This window comes from Furipterus horrens, unplaced genomic scaffold (assembly GCF_987537825.1).
Source record: "Furipterus horrens unplaced genomic scaffold, mFurHor1.1.pri manual_scaffold_2, whole genome shotgun sequence".
In the NCBI taxonomy this organism is placed as follows: Eukaryota; Metazoa; Chordata; class Mammalia; order Chiroptera; family Furipteridae; genus Furipterus; species Furipterus horrens.
The window spans coordinates 3817383-3833269 of record NW_028327172.1 but is presented as its reverse complement, the minus strand read 5'-3'; the positions used below and the strand labels follow the sequence as shown (position 1 = coordinate 3833269).

Below are 15887 nucleotides of genomic sequence, written 5' to 3'. Positions count from 1 at the left end.
GTCCAGGGTGGGCGTCGCTCCAGCCCCTGGTGAGTCACTCACTGAGGCATGCACCTTGGCGGCCCCCCAGATGAGGAATGCCCTCTTCCCTTCGCCCCCGCAGGGACCTGCTCCTGCCCTTATGGCCCCCAGAGCGACAGGTGTAGCTCAGTTACTGTGAGGGTGCAGTGAGATCATGTGCGTCCCGGGCCCAGGGCCCCCCCTCTGGGAGTCAGAGTCCAGACTTTTCTATAAGATTAGCAAGTCCGGGCACAGAGGCCCTGGCTGCGGAGGGGCCGACCACAGACCTGCCAGAGCCTCCCGGGCTCTGTCGCAACCTCGAGGATGGTCCAGAGGTCGCTGAGGAGAGAGGCCGAGCTGGACAGTGAACCCTCTAGTCTGGTCATCCAGTGCCTACTCTGCGCCAGGCACTGGGGCCCTGAAGTTGGACCCCCACCAGGCTTCCCAGGCCTGCATCTCCCCATAACTAGTCCTCCCAGGCTGTCCAGCCGTGGCTGGAACCAGGTCCACCCGCCGGGAGCTCCAGTGGCCGGGACCCGCCAGGCCCACCCTCTTCGCAGCTGCTCAGTCACACCGACCTTGTGGTGGGGCCTGCCCTGCCCTCCTGCCCGCCACCCTGGGTCCTGGGATTATGGGATCGTGGCTCCCATCAGGGCAGCGGGGGTGATAAAGTGTGAAACTGGGTCACCACTGGGGCAGGACTCCCGGATAGCTCGTGGGAGATGGGGAGGGCAGGGGTCTGGTGAGCAGCTATCACACTGTTTCACGATCACACTTGGGCTCTAGGAGGTGGAAAGCCGTGGCCCAGGCCAGTGGGTGGTGGCGGAGGGGTCGGCGGGTGAGCCCATGTCCGCCTCTCTCCTAGGCCCCACTACCTGTTTGCTCGGGGCAGAGGCCTCAGGGTCCATGCATGGGAGGCGGGAGCCTCGGTCTTTGATAGTGAGGCCGCCCGGCTCTGCTGAGATTTGCTGACTCAGGACTGGGCATCAGATGGGGTGGGGGGAGGGGAAGGAAGGGCCTGCTCAGCAGACCTATTTTAGGGGTTGCTGGGGGCCAGGGTGCTTCCTGCCAGGAGGTGCTGTGCCCCCAGCTCTGAGGGGGTCCTGGAAAGTTTTTCTTCCCTTGGCGGGGTTTAGCTCCCTTGCTTCAGAGGGTGCTTATAGAATGGAAGGGGGGCTGGGGGCTGGGGCCAGAGCCCCAGAAACAGCAGCCCTCACTGTGTGTGCGCACATGCATGTGTGTGAGCCTAAGCATTGTGTGTTCACATCTGTGTCACGGACATGTGTGTCTGTGTTGCAGCAGCGAGGACAGTCTGGAGGTGGCCTGCAGAATCCCACCGCTGAGCCCCAGGAAGTGGAGGGGCCTCTAGGCCCCCTTGTCTCTGACACCCACCCCTGACAGGCTGTGTGACTTGGGGAGAGTAAGCACCCTCTCTGGGCCTAGGCCCTGCCCTGGCCCGAGGCAGCTGTGAGGAGGGAGGGTGAGAAGCGGCAGCCGCAGCTGCGACCAGACGCACGCGCAGCAGACCCTGGCTTGGCCAAGGCTGGAAGCATTACAACAGGTCCGACATCTTCACTGCAGTTGGGGAAGCGGAGGCCCAGAGCGGGGTCAAAACCAGAGACAACCCACAGAGCTGTATGGCCTGGCCCAGGAGTCACATGGCCTGGGAGCCCATCCTAAGGGCCACTGTCCAGTGGCTTGGAGCCCCCGCTTGACTGCCCACCATCCTCAGCAGGTTCTAACTCCCCTTCCGGCCTCTGCTTGCCCTGTCCTTCTGCAGCACCCTCATCACAGCCAGTTCCTTCACCCCAACCCGCACCCCGCAGCCCCCTGTCCACTCCTCCCAGCTGGCCTACTGTGGGGAGGGGTCGGGGGGGAGAGGACTCACCCATATTATAGCTTTCTTTTCCTTTCTTTTCTTTCTCTAGCCTCCCCTGAGGACATTTTCATTTGTTGTTGTCGTTGTTGTTGCTTTAGGGAGAGAGGGCAGGGGCGAGAGGAAGGGAGGGAGAAGCCCCGATGCGAGGGAGAAGCATGTCCCCGTGGCCTCCTGTATGCGCCGCGGCCGGGCACCAGCGCCTGGCTCAGGGATTGTGTGCATCCAAGCAGGGGTCGCATGTGCCTGCGCCCAGACTGGGGATCACCCCGCAGTCCAGGCTTGTGCTCTGACTGAGAACCAAACCCGCAGCCCTTCGGTCACAGGACGAGGCTCCAACCGCCTGAGCCTCCCGGCCAGGGCTATAGTTTTCCTAGAGGCCCGCAGTTACCACAGCGGAACAGACAGCTAGGGCTGAAGCTGACCCCTGAGCCCTAAGAAGCCCTGGGTGGCCCCCAAGCCTCGGGCAGGGAGAGCCAGTGACCACCAGTCAAGAGAGGCCATGACAGGGCTCTGGGAGGCTCTGGGAGGTGCGTGGTGGGCGCCCCTCTGCAGCCAGGGCCTCTGTGCCCGACACCCGCTCAGCTTACAGAAGAACCTCGACTCCACTGCCTCCCGGGGTGGGGCCTCAGGGTCCCAGACACACGTGGTCTCATTGAACCCTCACAGCAACTCTAAGAGGTGGGCGGGAACCCCCTTTTACAGGCTCAGGAAACAGAGGCTCAGAGAAGTGAAGGGACCTGCCCAAAGGCCCCCAGTCTCGAGGTGGCCGTGCAGCGCCGCACATCCACGCTGTCCGGGCTGGGGAGCTCAGCAGGGCAGCGCAGGGTGCTCTGTGAGCCGGGGCCATAGAGGTCAGTCTGGAATTTGAGCTGGAGTCCTGGGGGAGCTGGGGTGTGTGAAGAGGTGGGAGGGAGGGGGGAGTGGGAGGGTAGAGCAGCTGAGGGGCTCAAGGCTCTCCGGAACCCTGTGTGCGGGGGCGTAAAACGCAGGACAGTCTTCGTCCTGTGTCTGGGTGGCACTGTCGCCAGGACGGAGAAACAAAGGGATGGAACTGGGAGGAGGGAGTGGGGAGGTGACATTGTCACGTTTGTGGCCTCTCTGGAACAGCCTCCTTTGCAGCCAGGATGAAGTCACGAGACTCTGCTCCACTGGTCAGCCACCACCAAGAGCCTGGCATTCTGGGACCGCCCTCCCCCCGACTCCAGTGGCCCCCCCAGAGCCACATTTTTTCTGGAAGATTTGTCCTCTATCTGAAGCACAGCAACCAATGGCCAAGAGAGCAAAGGCAACAAGATTAGGTGTGGTGAGGACAGTGAAATTTTCAGAGTCTTCCATGAGCAGCATCTTCTGCTCTTTGCTCACTGGACCCACTGCCCAGACTGTGGCCCAGACAGCCTCCGATTCTTCTCTGTCCCTCTGACTCACTCTTTTCTTAGTCCAGTGGTCATTCTGAGGAAGAACTTCCAAGGGCAGAGGTGGGGAGAGTGGGATCTCTGAGACCCAGGCCCAGTGGTCACTCAGTTCTATGTGGGCCACCTGCCCACCCATCAGTTCATCCATCCACCCAACCAACTACCCACCATCTCATTCATCCACTCACTTGCCCTTCTACCCACCCATGGTCTCATCTGTCCATCCATTCAACCATCCATCCATCCATCCATCCAACCATCCATCCATCCACCCATCTGATCATCCATCTGACCATCCATCCATCTATCCATCTATCCATCCATCCATCCACCCATCCATCCGACCATCCATCCATCCACCCATCCATCCATCCATCCATCCGACCATCAATTCATCCACCCATCCACCCATCCATCCATCCACCCATCCATCCATCCATCCAACCATCCATCCACCCATCCACCCATCCATCCATCCGACCATCAACTCATCCACCCATCCATCCGACCATCCATCCATCCACCCATCCATCCATCCATCTGACCATCCATCCATCCATCTACCCATCCATCCATCCATCCATCCATCCAACCATCCATCCATCCATCTACCCATCCATCCATCCACCCAGCCACCATTCATCCATCCATCCATCCACCCACCCGTATTTCCATCTTCTCACTTCCTTATTTACTCATCCATTCCCTCATTTGACAATCTCATTAATCACCTGAGTCCATGCTGTACCCTTTTGGAGACAACTATGCCTAACAAGTCCCCAGGGGAGCAGGAAGATCATACTTCCCCTTATTCCCTCAACTTCAGGTCACTAGCCCAGGCTCTGCGGGGTGAGGAGCCCACCAAAGCAAGATTAAGGGCATTGGACGTGGGCTCCCAGGCTGCGGACTGGGGAGAGAGCGAGAGGCTGTCACGCCAGGGAGGCTCTGTTTACTGATCCCCACCCCACATTGCTCAAGAAAGCCCACCGCCCCTCAGGTCTGCCCTGCTTTCCCCTATAAGCTCAGTGCAGCCCTGTTCTGTCTCTAGCCCTCAGTTTCCCCATGTGTCAGGTGAAGTGGTCAGAGTTAGACTCTGCCCGTTCTGATCTTACGGGAGTCCAGAGCAGGGATGACAGCTGACCCGCCTGTGCACAGCCGCTTCCTGAGCCCGTAGCAGACATCACTAACCGATCGTTCCTCTCCTTCCTACTGATTCCACACACAGCGTCAGACGGAGTTCTTGCCATTACACACTTCAGGCGATTGGCCAGATCTGGGCTCCAGACCAGATCATTTCAGGTCAGACAGACCAGCCCCCGAAACCAGGTGTGAGTGAAGCTGTTAGGAGCAGCTCTGTATTTTGGGAGCCTACTTACAGATCCGATACAAGGGAGTCCTTTCTAACCCCAGGAGCTACCCAGCCTTGTTGGGGGGGGGGGGTGAGTTCTCTGTCACCTGACGAATCTGCCAGGCGATGCTGAGGGGACTCTGGTCCTGAGAGAGGCGGCCCAGCAGCCCAGAGGTCTGCCCGAGTGGGATCTTTGCACCCCTAGATGGGACACATGCCTCCCAGGGACCACTGAGCATGTGGGCAGCATTCGGACCGAGGGGTTGGTGGCAGGGCACTGGAGGCCAGCAGAGTGCTCACAGAAGGGTGCAGCTCCGGGTGCTCGCGGCCCACCTTATCAGCTGCTTGTCCCAGACAGAGTAGGGTGGGTAGCGGACCTTGTTGAGCATCTCCAGGCCTGCGTGGGCGAGCAGGCAGGCGCGGTGGTGGGAGAAGGTGTCGAAGGAGAACTTGCCGTGGTATCTCCCCATGCCGCTGTTGCCTGCGTGGGCACGGGAGTGAGGGTCTGAGGCCGGGCAGCCCCAGCCTCAGCAGCAGCCCACGGCCCACCACAGCCAGGGAGCACAGGGAAAGCCAGGCCGTTTTAAGAGCCTGTTTGGCCGACAGGGAAACTGAAGCCTTGAGAGGCCCAGGGCCTGGACCATGGCTGAGTGGTGAATGAAGGCAACACTGGGCCTTCCTGGGTCTGGGGTACCAACGCAGGCTTCCCGGAGGTGGGGGCTGGAGGGCAGAGGAGGGCAGGACTCACCGACTCCCCCCAGAGGCATGGATGACAAAGTGAGGTAGATGAAGCCGTCGTTGCCCCCGAAGTTGCCGCTGCTGGTCCGGCCCAGCACCTGGTTCACGACCTGGGGGCAGGCAGGGAGGCAGGGTGGTGGGCTCGCCATCAGGAACGGGGGCTTGGGGCCGCCACCATCCCAGGGGGAGCAGAGGGGCCTCCCCTGTCTCCATCCTCTGCTGAGCAGACATCACCTCTCAAGCACACTCCACATGGAGGGGCCGAGGCTGGAAGTCGTGGCTGAGAGGGCAGCGAGCGCCAGCCTGGCCCGCCTGTCGGGGCCCTGCTTGTCTCTGCCCCACTCCTCCACGGGGCCCTGCTCACCCAGACAGAGCCTCTGCACGGCTTAGGAAAAGGGGGTACGCTCAGCAGGCAGGGGCTCTTCGTCTGGGGGGAGACGCCCCTGCTAGGGCAGGAAGCTGACCAGACACGTGCGTGGCAGGTTTTTGCTGCTGAGCCCTCTCCTGCCTGTGTCATCCAGGTGACCTGGGTTAGAGCAGGCTGGGAGGGGGAGGCCACCAGCCTGCACCCCTTTCAGCTCCCCTGTCCCGGCCCACCGAGCCCCACCTGGCTGCTGTTGGAGAACGCGTACAGGGCCAGCGGCTTCTCCCGACGGTTGATGAACTCGATGGCCTCGTCCAGGCTCCTCACGTTCACGATGGGCAGGATGGGCCCGAAGATCTCCTCCTGCATCACCGGCTCCTCCTCCCGCACGTCCACCAGCACCGTGGGGGCTGCCCGGGCACGGGGACGGCTCAGCCCCAGGCATGGGGCCTCGGGCCGGGCCCAGGGACCCGGGGCTCCAGGCTTGGGGTGTTCTAGGGAAGAGAGTCTCCCCACGGCCCCCCGAGAAGCGACCGGGAACCAGGGCCCAGACAACCCCCAGCCTCGGTCTTACAGCCACGAGGTGATGGGTCTCAGACCCCCGGAGCCCAAGGTCGCAGGTCCCAGCCCGTTGGAGCAGCAGTGGCACCACTGAGTCATGTGGCCCAGAGGCCGGGGGCCGCTTTGTAACGACAGACGGCGGGTGCTCGGGGCGGGAACCGTGGGCGCACGGGGTCCCAGCCCGTGGAGCAGCGGATGTGGGATGGGAGTTGGGATGGGAGTTGGGACTCTGAGCCCTCGGGTGGCCCGGGACGCAGGGAGCCCAGCTCAGAGAGGCCAGGGCTTGGAGTCCTGGGGTCACAGGCTCAGACCACGGTGACATATGGCATTAGTGTCATGGACTCGTGGCACCAGAGCCACGGACCGGGCTGGGCTCCACCAGTGGGGCCGTGGGGACCTCGGGCCCAGATTCAGCCCAGCTGTGGCCTCCAGCGTGGAAGGGCCTTAGCCAGGGGGTCCCGTGGTCAGGAGAGTGGGACTCACCGATGTAGCGGTCATTTCTGTCACTCTGGCCCCCGATGGCCACACGGCCACAGCCCAGCAGGCCCTGGAGCCGCTGGAAGTGCTTCTCACTGATGATGCGGCCCAGGTCTGGGGAGCTCCGGGGGTCTTCGCCGTAGAACCGGGTGATGGCGCTCTGCAGGGCGGGCACCAGCCGCTGCTGCATTTCGGGGCTGCACAGGACGTAGTCGGGGGCCACGCAGGTCTGGCCGGTGTTGAAGCAGCGGAAGAAGGCCACACGGTTGGCCACGGTCTGGGGGTCGCAGTCGTCATCCACGTAGCAGGGGTTCTTGCCCCCCAGCTCCAGTGTGACGGGCGTTAGGTGCTGGGCGGCTGCGGCCATGACAATCTTGCCGACGCGAGGGCTCCCTGGGGACACAGGGGTTGCCCTCTATTCTCGCTGGCCTTGGCCAGACGGTTCACGCACCGCCTCAGATCGGCTCCTGGCTGTGCTGTCCCCAGGGTCCCACCGCTCCAAGGCCCAGAGGCCTGGCTTCTTACTGTCCGAGATGCTCCCCACCAGTGGCCACAGCCACCTGTCCCCAAGCCTTTTCAACACTGCTTTTGGATGTCCCCAGCCCCCCCAGAACACTGGCCAGAGCCATCCTCACCGGTGAAGAAGATGTAGTCAAACTTGTGTTTCAGCAGCTGCCCTGTCTCCTCAGGCCCGCCCGTCACCACAGCAAAGCAGCTCTGCACGGAGGGACAGGCAGCTCAGGGGACACTGCGGGCCCCGGGGGACAGCTGCACCTCCCAGGCTGGAAGGGCAGGGCAGGGATGCGGGACATGGGGCTGATGGCGCAGGGCCTCCCTCACCTGGTCCAGGTACCGGGGCAGCACCTCGGCCAGGACCTTCTCTACCGCCTGGCTTATTTCTGACGGCTTCAGCACCACACAGTTCCCTGCAGGGTCAGACCGGGGAGCCATGGGGAGAGGCTGGCGTCCCCACCCCACCCAGGGGCAGGCAGCTGAAAGCAGGGATGCAGGGAGGGTGTGCAAGGCTAGGGGCACAACCCAATGGAATCTGAGACCCCTTCTTTGGGAAAGGCTTGTGGGCCAGGAAGGCACAGGGCTGGGGACCCTCCCCTCACCTGCAGCGAGGGCGCCAACAAGGGGTATCAGGGTCAGGTTCAGGGGGTAGTTCCAGGGGGCGATGATGAGCACCAGGCCGAAGGGCTCCTTGCGGATGAAGGCGGAGTCCAGCTGTGTTAACTGGGACACAGGATGGACAGTGAAGCTCAGCCAAGGGCCCCCCAAAAGTCCCCTACTTCCAGGGTCCTTGAGGGGCCTGTGCAGTGGAGTCCCCAGCACAGAGGTCCTGAGAGAGTCAGTGACCCACCTGGGGTCAGGGGTGGGGAGGGAGCCCGGGTTAGAGTTGCCTGCAGGTGCTGCCCCGCCCCCCGCAAGCAGCTTACCAGGTTCTTGGCCACCGGCTCGTCCTTCATCCAGCTGCGCAGACTCTTGAGGGCCAGGTCGACCTCGTTCTGGCACAGGATGAGCTCGGACAAGTCCGAATCCAAGGCAGACTGCAGTGGGGGTGAAGTTCAAGGGGCAGGCCGGGGGCAGGCCAGAGAGAGGATCCCGCATGTGGGGTCCTCAAAGGTCCCTACTAGGGATATGGTGACAGTCTCCCGGGACAGCACAGCCAGTCCCCTGGGCACTGCACGGACCCTGGGCCAGGTGGGCTGGGCTCTGATTCCAGCTCAGACACTGCCTCGCTCTGGGACCTTGGGCAAGTAATGCAGCCCCACATGGCTCAGTGTCCCCGTCGCTGACATGGGGACAGCCATCGAGTCTGCCTCACAGGTTCGTTGAGTTGATGCGGAGAATGCCCGTGCATGCTGCGTGCCGGGGAGGGGCTGTGAGATACCCAGGGGTGGGCGGGGGGCACATCCAGCTCCCCCCCCGCCCCCCCGACCCCCCCCCCGCCCGTCACCTTGCGCAGGTCCTGCGCCAGCGCCTCCCGCAGAAGCTGCTTGTTCTCCTGCAGGAAGCGGCCCAGGCCCCTGAGCTGGGCAGCCCGGAACCCTGCCGGCCGTGTCCGCCCCGTGCCGAAGGCCTCCCGCAGCCGCCGCAGCGTGTCCTCGAAGGGGTCCGTCCTGCCGGGGTAGGGGCAGTGTGGGCCGGGCTCCCCACTGTCTCGGGCACCCACCCCTCCTTTGCCTGCACCCATGTGGGCTCACAGGCACCCTCACTGGGTCTCACATGTAACCCCTGTACCCCGATACATGCACCATACCCACATTCATGCCTGCCCCCTCCACCCAGACCACCAGGCCATGAGCAAAACTGGGGAGCAGGGTTCTTTGGACAGTGGTCAGGCCGCCTCTGGGCCTAACCTGGCACTCGGAGGCTCCTTTGCCTCAGAGGCCACAGAGCTTCTGCAGTGGCAGATGGGGGGCTGAGGCCAGGGCTCACCACAGGTACCAAAGACGTGACTAGGGTGCAGTGTCTGCTCTGGGCAGGGGGCCCCGGGAGGCAGGCCTCAAAGCAAGGAGCAGAGTGGGCATCTGGTAGGCAAAGCATCCGCCAGGAGGCAGATGGGGACCGACAGGTGGGTAGAGCAGAGACTGTGTGTCTGTGTGTGCCTCTGTCTCTCTGTGCCTTTCTGTGTCTGTGTGTCTGTCTCTCTGTGTGTCCCTGTGTGTCTGTCTCTGTCTCTCCGTGTATGTGTCCGTCTCTGCGTTTGTCTGTGTGTGCAGACCAGGGCCGTCTTCAGCCTCCCGCAGCGTCTGACGGGCCCGAGCCCGGGACCTCTGGCTCAGAGCTCAGGCCGTGGTGTGAGACGGGCTCAGAAGCCTGACTGGGCACCTCCACCACTCCCAGGGCCTCAGGCAGGTCACGCCATCTCTCTGAGCCTCAGTCTCCTCATCTGGAAAGGAGGGGCATTCAGGCCTGGCCATCCACACACGCCGGCCATCAGGGGCACGGTTACTAGTCTCGGAACAACGAGACAAGCCAAGCAGCCGATGCTGACTCAGTGGGCTTTGCCAGCGGCGGAAGGCCGGGCACTGGCGCCGGGGCTGAGTAGTCCTGCAAGCAAACACGCCCTCCTTCCCATGGCAGTGAGGCCACCCTTCCTGGCACTGTCTGACCCTCCCATGGGGACAGGGGCTCCCTGGCACCTGGAGGACGACGCAGCCCATGGTGGACGCTCAGTAAAGACTTGTCTACTGACTGTGTTCAACCTTGTCATGGGCTAGAAGAGGGTTCAGATCCTGTACTCCCAGTCAGGCCTGAGAGTGGGGTGGGGTCCCACCTAACCCCTGCCCCAGAGAGCAGAGGGGCAGTGTGAAGTCTGTCCTAGGTCCCGTTTCCTTTGGAGTGCTTCCTGGAGGAGGTGGCCGGAGCTGCCTCCGAACAGCTGGGATATAGGGGTTCCGCCCCTCCCCACAGCCCAGCCCCACCGGCATGGCGATCCCGTGCCTGTCTGTGCCTGAGCTCTTTATTGACGTCCCAGCACCTTTCTGCAGCTCCCAGATCGTCTCTGACGAGAGTGCAATACTTCCGGAACCAGAAACAAACAGGGAGTGTCGCTTTTATACCCAGTCATCAGACTCAGTTCTGGCCTCTCCTCCCAAGAAGCTCCCCGTTCCTCTCCCCGGCTCCCCGGGACGGTCCTGGGGACACCAGTCCATCCCTGCCTCCTTCCCCTGCCTGGAAGCCCCTCGAGGAAGGAAGGGGTCTGTCCCTATCCTGGGGCCAGGCCAGCACTGGGCCAGGACGCAGGGCTCCTCTGGGGCTGCTCCCAAGTGCCACCATGGGGGACAGAGAGGCTCAGACAGCAGAGCTGACCTGAGGACACACGGCTCAGCCACATGGGACAGCACCCACTCCCCGCCCCAGCCCGTGGCTCCTGCCCTGTGGCCCCACATCCCGTTGCCCCCCTCCCCCTGGTCGTTGTCCCCACGGCCCCACGTACACCAGTGTAGGCTGTGACCGTGCCTCCTTCACTGTGGCTTTGCCCTCGTTGTCTGACATTCTGCCTCCAGAGGTGCCAACGCTGCTGGTGCCCAGGTCTCACGCGTGCCCCTGCCACCTGCCAACCCGCCTGGGAAGCACTGGCTGCCACTGGAGTCCCTCTGCCCAGGCCTAGAAGTGGGGTGGCACCAGCTGCCGCCCACCCACTTCACACACCTGTGCTTCTCCCAAGTGGGCGGCGCCCCTCCCCGCCTCGGGCTCCATCGGCTCAGGAACAGGTCTGGCAACTCCAGACTGTCAGGAAATCACATAATAAACAGAAAAGTCCAGGGTGTGCGGGGATTACAGAATGAAAATATCAGTGGGACCCTAGCAGCAAGTGCTGCTTCCTCCAGGAAGCCTTCCACCAGCAAAGCTCTAAAGCCCTCCCACGTCCCAATACCACCATCCACACCACAGGCTCCTTCATCTGCTCCCTCCTAAGGTGCCCGGCCGGCATCCTCAGGGCAGAGGAGAGCCTGGCCCAGCCAGGGTGCCTGTGGCTGCCCCACGGTCCATCTCTTCTTTGTTCCTTTGCCTTCCTCTTTACTGTGTGACCCAAGGCGAGTTACTGCACCTCTCTGAGTCTCTCTGAGCTACCAATAGTGCTCAGTTATCATGGTTCTTGAGAAAAGCCCAGCTCCCGGTACAAAGTCAGAGCCCACAAATGCTGACTTTCTGCAAGTATTTCTCAAGCACTTACCAGGGTCTGGGAAGGAAATGAGCTGTTTCAGGCAGAGTGTGGGAGAACCCACGTGTGTCCCTCTGAGGCCATGCTTAGCTGTGACAGGAGCCAGCCCAGCAGGGGCCACAGTCCCCCGTGCACCCCGTGGTGTCAGTGCCACACCAGGAAGGGAAGGCCGAGCAGGGATGTGAGTGCCGTGGCTCAGGAGGTCTGGCGCTCACTGGGCTGCGAACTTCAGATGGGTGAATTGTATCTCAATAAAGCTGTTAAAACGAAACTGAACCAAACACGAAGCCCGAAGAGCCCACGAGCAAATAAAAGCATGATCAACCTCCAATAACTGGTAAAATGTCCAATAAAAAACAGTAAGATGCCCGTGTGTACCCATTGTATTAACACCAGTCTCCGGGGATGCTGTAACAAAAGACCACAAGCACGTGGCTGAAGACAACAGAAACGTATTGTCTCCCTGAGGTGGAGGTCACAAGTCCAAGGTCAAAGCACAGCAAGGCTGTCTGTACTCCCTGCCAAGGCTCTGCGGCAGGTTGAGCTTAAAAATAACAGTTATTTTACCAGTAGACATAGGTTTATTGGAACAGCAAAGAGCTGCAACTTGGGAGGAGCAAGCTACCACCAAAGCCGTAGGCAAGTCTGACAGACAAAGGAGAGGAACACTCTTATGGGGAAAAGAAGCTCACAAGGCCTGAAGGTAGTCACGTGGTGTTGGGACTCGCTTGGATGGCAGACAAGACTGAGCCCGGTAAGGCCTCCTTCTGTGTAAATGGTTAAGATTTGGGGGTGGGGGTGGAGATCTCCCCACTTTGTAGGGCCCAAGGCAAGCCTGGGAAGTACATTCTTGGCTTAGTAAAACTGCCACCAACCCATCTGGTGGGACCTGCCTCTCCAGGTCCTCCCTCGTGCAAGGGGCGGGGTTTCAGGTCACACCTGGTGGCCCCGAGGAGGTTCCAGATGTCCTGTCATTGAACATTATCCAGGATGGCTTCACCTGTGTTTCAGCTTCCGGCCGTGAGTGTAAGGTTCTATGCATCGTTCTGCAACTCACTTTGTTCCTCAAGACTCCACGTCTGACGTTTCCCTACCCTGGGCCACACTTGCTCCTGTCCGATAAACACGCCCCAGGGGACTGCTCTGCCCCATAACGGAGCACATTAGGGACTGTCACCCTTTCTGGTGATGACAAACGTTGCTGCTTCGTGTTCCCCTCTGGTGTGTGTAGGGAGTGGAACAGGTGGGTGATGAGCTGTGTGTATCTCTAATGTCCCTGGTATCATTGTGTGTGAACCGGATGCTGCCCCCAAAGAGACAGGCTCATTAAAACTACACCCACCACTGCACGGACGTTCTCCTGGCTGCGTATCTCCTCCAACACTTGGTATTGCCAGATGTTTTACTTTTTGCCAACGACTGTGGTTGGTGGATCAGTACCTCCCAAAAAGGTAGGCCCGTGTTCTAACCCTGGAATCTGTGAATGCGACCTTGTTTCGAACATAAGGTAAAATTACAGATATAATTGAGTTAAGGACCTTGACATGAGATTATCCGGCAGTGTCAGGGTGAGCGCTAAGCCCAAAGACAAGTGTCCTTGTAAGAGAAAGAGAGGTCTGAGAAAGAAGAGAAGGTCACATGAAGAAGAGGCAGGGTTTTCACGAAGATGGCGCCCAAAGCGAAGAAGGAAGCCCCTGCCCCTCCCAAAGCCGAAGCCAAGGCAAAGGCTTTGAAGGCAAAGAAAGCAGTGCTGAAAGGCGTCCACAGCCACAAAAAAAGAAGATCCGCACGCCACCCACCTTCCGGAGGCCTAAGACGCTGCGGCTCCGAAGGCAGCCTAAACATCTTCGCAAGAGCGCTCCGAGGAGAAACAAGCTTGACCACTATGCTATCATCAAGTTCCCTCCGACTGCTGAGTCAGCCATGAAGAAGGTAGAAAACAACAACATACTTGTGTTCACTGCGGATGCCACGGCCAACAAGTGCCAGATCAAACAGGCTGTGAAGAAGCCCTATGACATTGACGTGGCCAAGGTCAACACCCTGATCAGGCCTGATGGAGAGAAGAAGGCGTATGTTCAGCTGGCTCCAGACTATGACGTTTTGGATGTTGCCAACAACATTGGGATCATCTACACTGAGTCCAGCTGGCTAATTCTAACTATAAAAAATTTATTCTAGACTTCCGGTCAAGAGGGAGGCCTAGACAGACACGCTGCGCCTCCCTCCACAGCTAAGAAGGAATACAACTGCCTCAAAACTAGAAACAACCATTAGTTTCAGAACGTTGAGCTGCATGGAAGTCCAACAAACAAAGATATAAAGAAGAAATACTCATCTGGACAGGTAGGAGGGGTGGAGAAGACACGGTACAGTGGCGGTGGCAGCAGCAGTGGCAGCAGCAAGCCGGCAGAAAGTGCAGTCAAACATTTAAAAAAGGCAAGAGGGACACCTGGGGAGCATTCCCAGCCCCAGACCAGGCCGAGCAGCTCATGGTCCCAGCACCAGGGAAAATCAAGCCTCATTGCTTCTGACTGTGCAGACCAGTGGGGGTTGGGGTGGAGGCAGAAGCTGCTGGTCTCTCAGCAGAGTCTGCTTGTTTAAAGGGCCCCCACGGGCCTAGAATGTCCATAGACCCACCCACTCTGGGAATGACGGCCAGGGCAACAGCTAGAGGGGCGCCAGTCCCATACAGAAGTAGGAGAGGTGCCTGGAAAAGGGGCGAGTGCTGAGCGGGCATCACTCTTCCCTCTCAGACCCCTCCCCCGCATACAGCACCACAACGTGGTGAAACGGGTCGCCCTGCACTGACAAATCCCTAAGGCTCTGCCCCTTACAATGTAACAGGTGTGACAGCTCTACCTAAGACACAGAGGCAAAAAACACAGGGGCCTGTCAACATGAGGGGACAGAGAAGTATGGCCCAAAAGGGGGAACAGATCAAGGTTCCTGTGGGAGAACTAAGTGACGAGGAAATAGCCAACCTAGCAGACATAGAGTTCAAAACACTGGTGATAAAGATGCTCACAGACTTGACAGATATGCTTAAGTATGGCAAATGCATAAGGGAAGAAGTGAAGGCTATGCTAAATGAAATGAAGGAAAATCCACGCAAAACCAATGATGAAGCGAAGGAAACTGGGGTTCGAATCAATGATCTGGAACATAAGGAAGAAAATACAGTCAACCAGTACAAAACAAGGAAACAAGAATTGAAAAAAATGAGGAGAGGCTTAGGAACCTCTGGGACAACTTTAAACATGCCAACATCTGAATCATAGGGAGGCCAGAAGGAGGAAAGGAAGAGAAAGAAATTGAAAGCATATGTAAAACAAATAATGAAGGAAAACTTCCCAAATCTGGCAAAGGAAACAGACATACAAGTTCAGGAAGCACAGAGAGTCCCAAACAAGCTAGACCCAAAGAGGACCACACCAAGACACATCGTAATTAAAATGCCAAAGGTTCAAGATAAAGAAAGAATCTTAAGATCAGCAAGAGAAAAGCAGAGAGTTACTTACAAAGGGGTGCCTATAAGACTATCCCCTGATTTCTCAGAAGAAATTGCAGGCAAGAAGGAACTGGCAAAAAGTATTCAAGGTGATGAAAAGCAAGGACCTACAACCAAGACTACTCTATCCAGCAAAGCTATCACTTAGAATGGAAGGGCAGATGAAGTGCTTCCCAGATAAGGCAAAGCTAAAGGAGTTCATCATCACCAAGCCATTATTATTATAAGAAATGTTAAAGGGACTTATTTAAGAAAAAGAAGATCAACAATGAACATTAAAATGACAACAGACTCACAACTATCAGCAACTGAATCTAAAAAATAAAAACAAAATCCAACTAAGCAAACCAAAACAGGAACAGAATCATAGGTATGGGGATCATTCGGAGGGTTACCAGCTGGGAGGGGGGCGGGGAAGAAATGGGGAAATGGCGCATGGACTAAGAAGCATAACTGGTTGGTACAAAATAGACAGGGGGAAGTTAAGAATAAAACAGGAAAGGGTGAAGCCAAAGATTTTATATGCACAACCCATGGGCATGAACTAAGGGGGGTGGGATTGCTGGAAGGAGGTGGGTACTGGGAAGAGGAGAGCTAGGGGAAAAGAAATTGGGACAACCAACAGCATAATTAATGAAATATACTTCAAAAATTTTATTCTAAAAAAAAAAAAAGGAAGAGGCAGAAACTGAAGTGAGGGATGTGGCCACAATCTAGCAAGGCATGGAGCTCCCTGAAGCTGGAAGGGGCAGGGAGGATTCCACCCGACCCACTTAGAGCCTCCAGAGGGGGTGCAGCCCTGTGATGCCCTGATTTCGGTCTTCTGGCCCCAGAGCTGTGAAAGAATAAATATCTGTCTTTTAAGTGAGCAAGTTGGTGGTAACTCGCTATGGCAACCCCAGGAACGTCACACAACAGGCAG

At 58.8% G+C, this 15887-nt stretch overlaps 1 protein-coding gene and 1 pseudogene across 1 annotated transcript; one reads left to right on the top strand and one right to left on the bottom strand.

The window, feature by feature from the left end:
- Window positions 1–4728: 4728 nt before the first annotated feature.
- On the bottom strand, window positions 4729–10848 carry LOC150017405 (aldehyde dehydrogenase family 3 member B2-like). The gene is made up of 10 exons (XM_090267429.1): window positions 10726–10848; window positions 8740–8902; window positions 8219–8329; window positions 7895–8015; window positions 7620–7705; window positions 7415–7496; window positions 6786–7172; window positions 5985–6151; window positions 5388–5487; window positions 4729–5120 (listed from the first exon to the last, which is right to left on the bottom strand). The coding sequence occupies exons 1-10, from the start codon at window positions 10782–10784 to the stop codon at window positions 4936–4938; spliced, it is 1461 nt and encodes a 486-aa protein (XP_090123555.1). The 5' UTR covers window positions 10785–10848; the 3' UTR covers window positions 4729–4935.
- Window positions 10849–13120: 2272 nt separating this feature from the next.
- On the top strand, window positions 13121–13635 carry LOC150017404 (large ribosomal subunit protein uL23 pseudogene; annotated as a pseudogene).
- Window positions 13636–15887: the final 2252 nt, after the last annotated feature.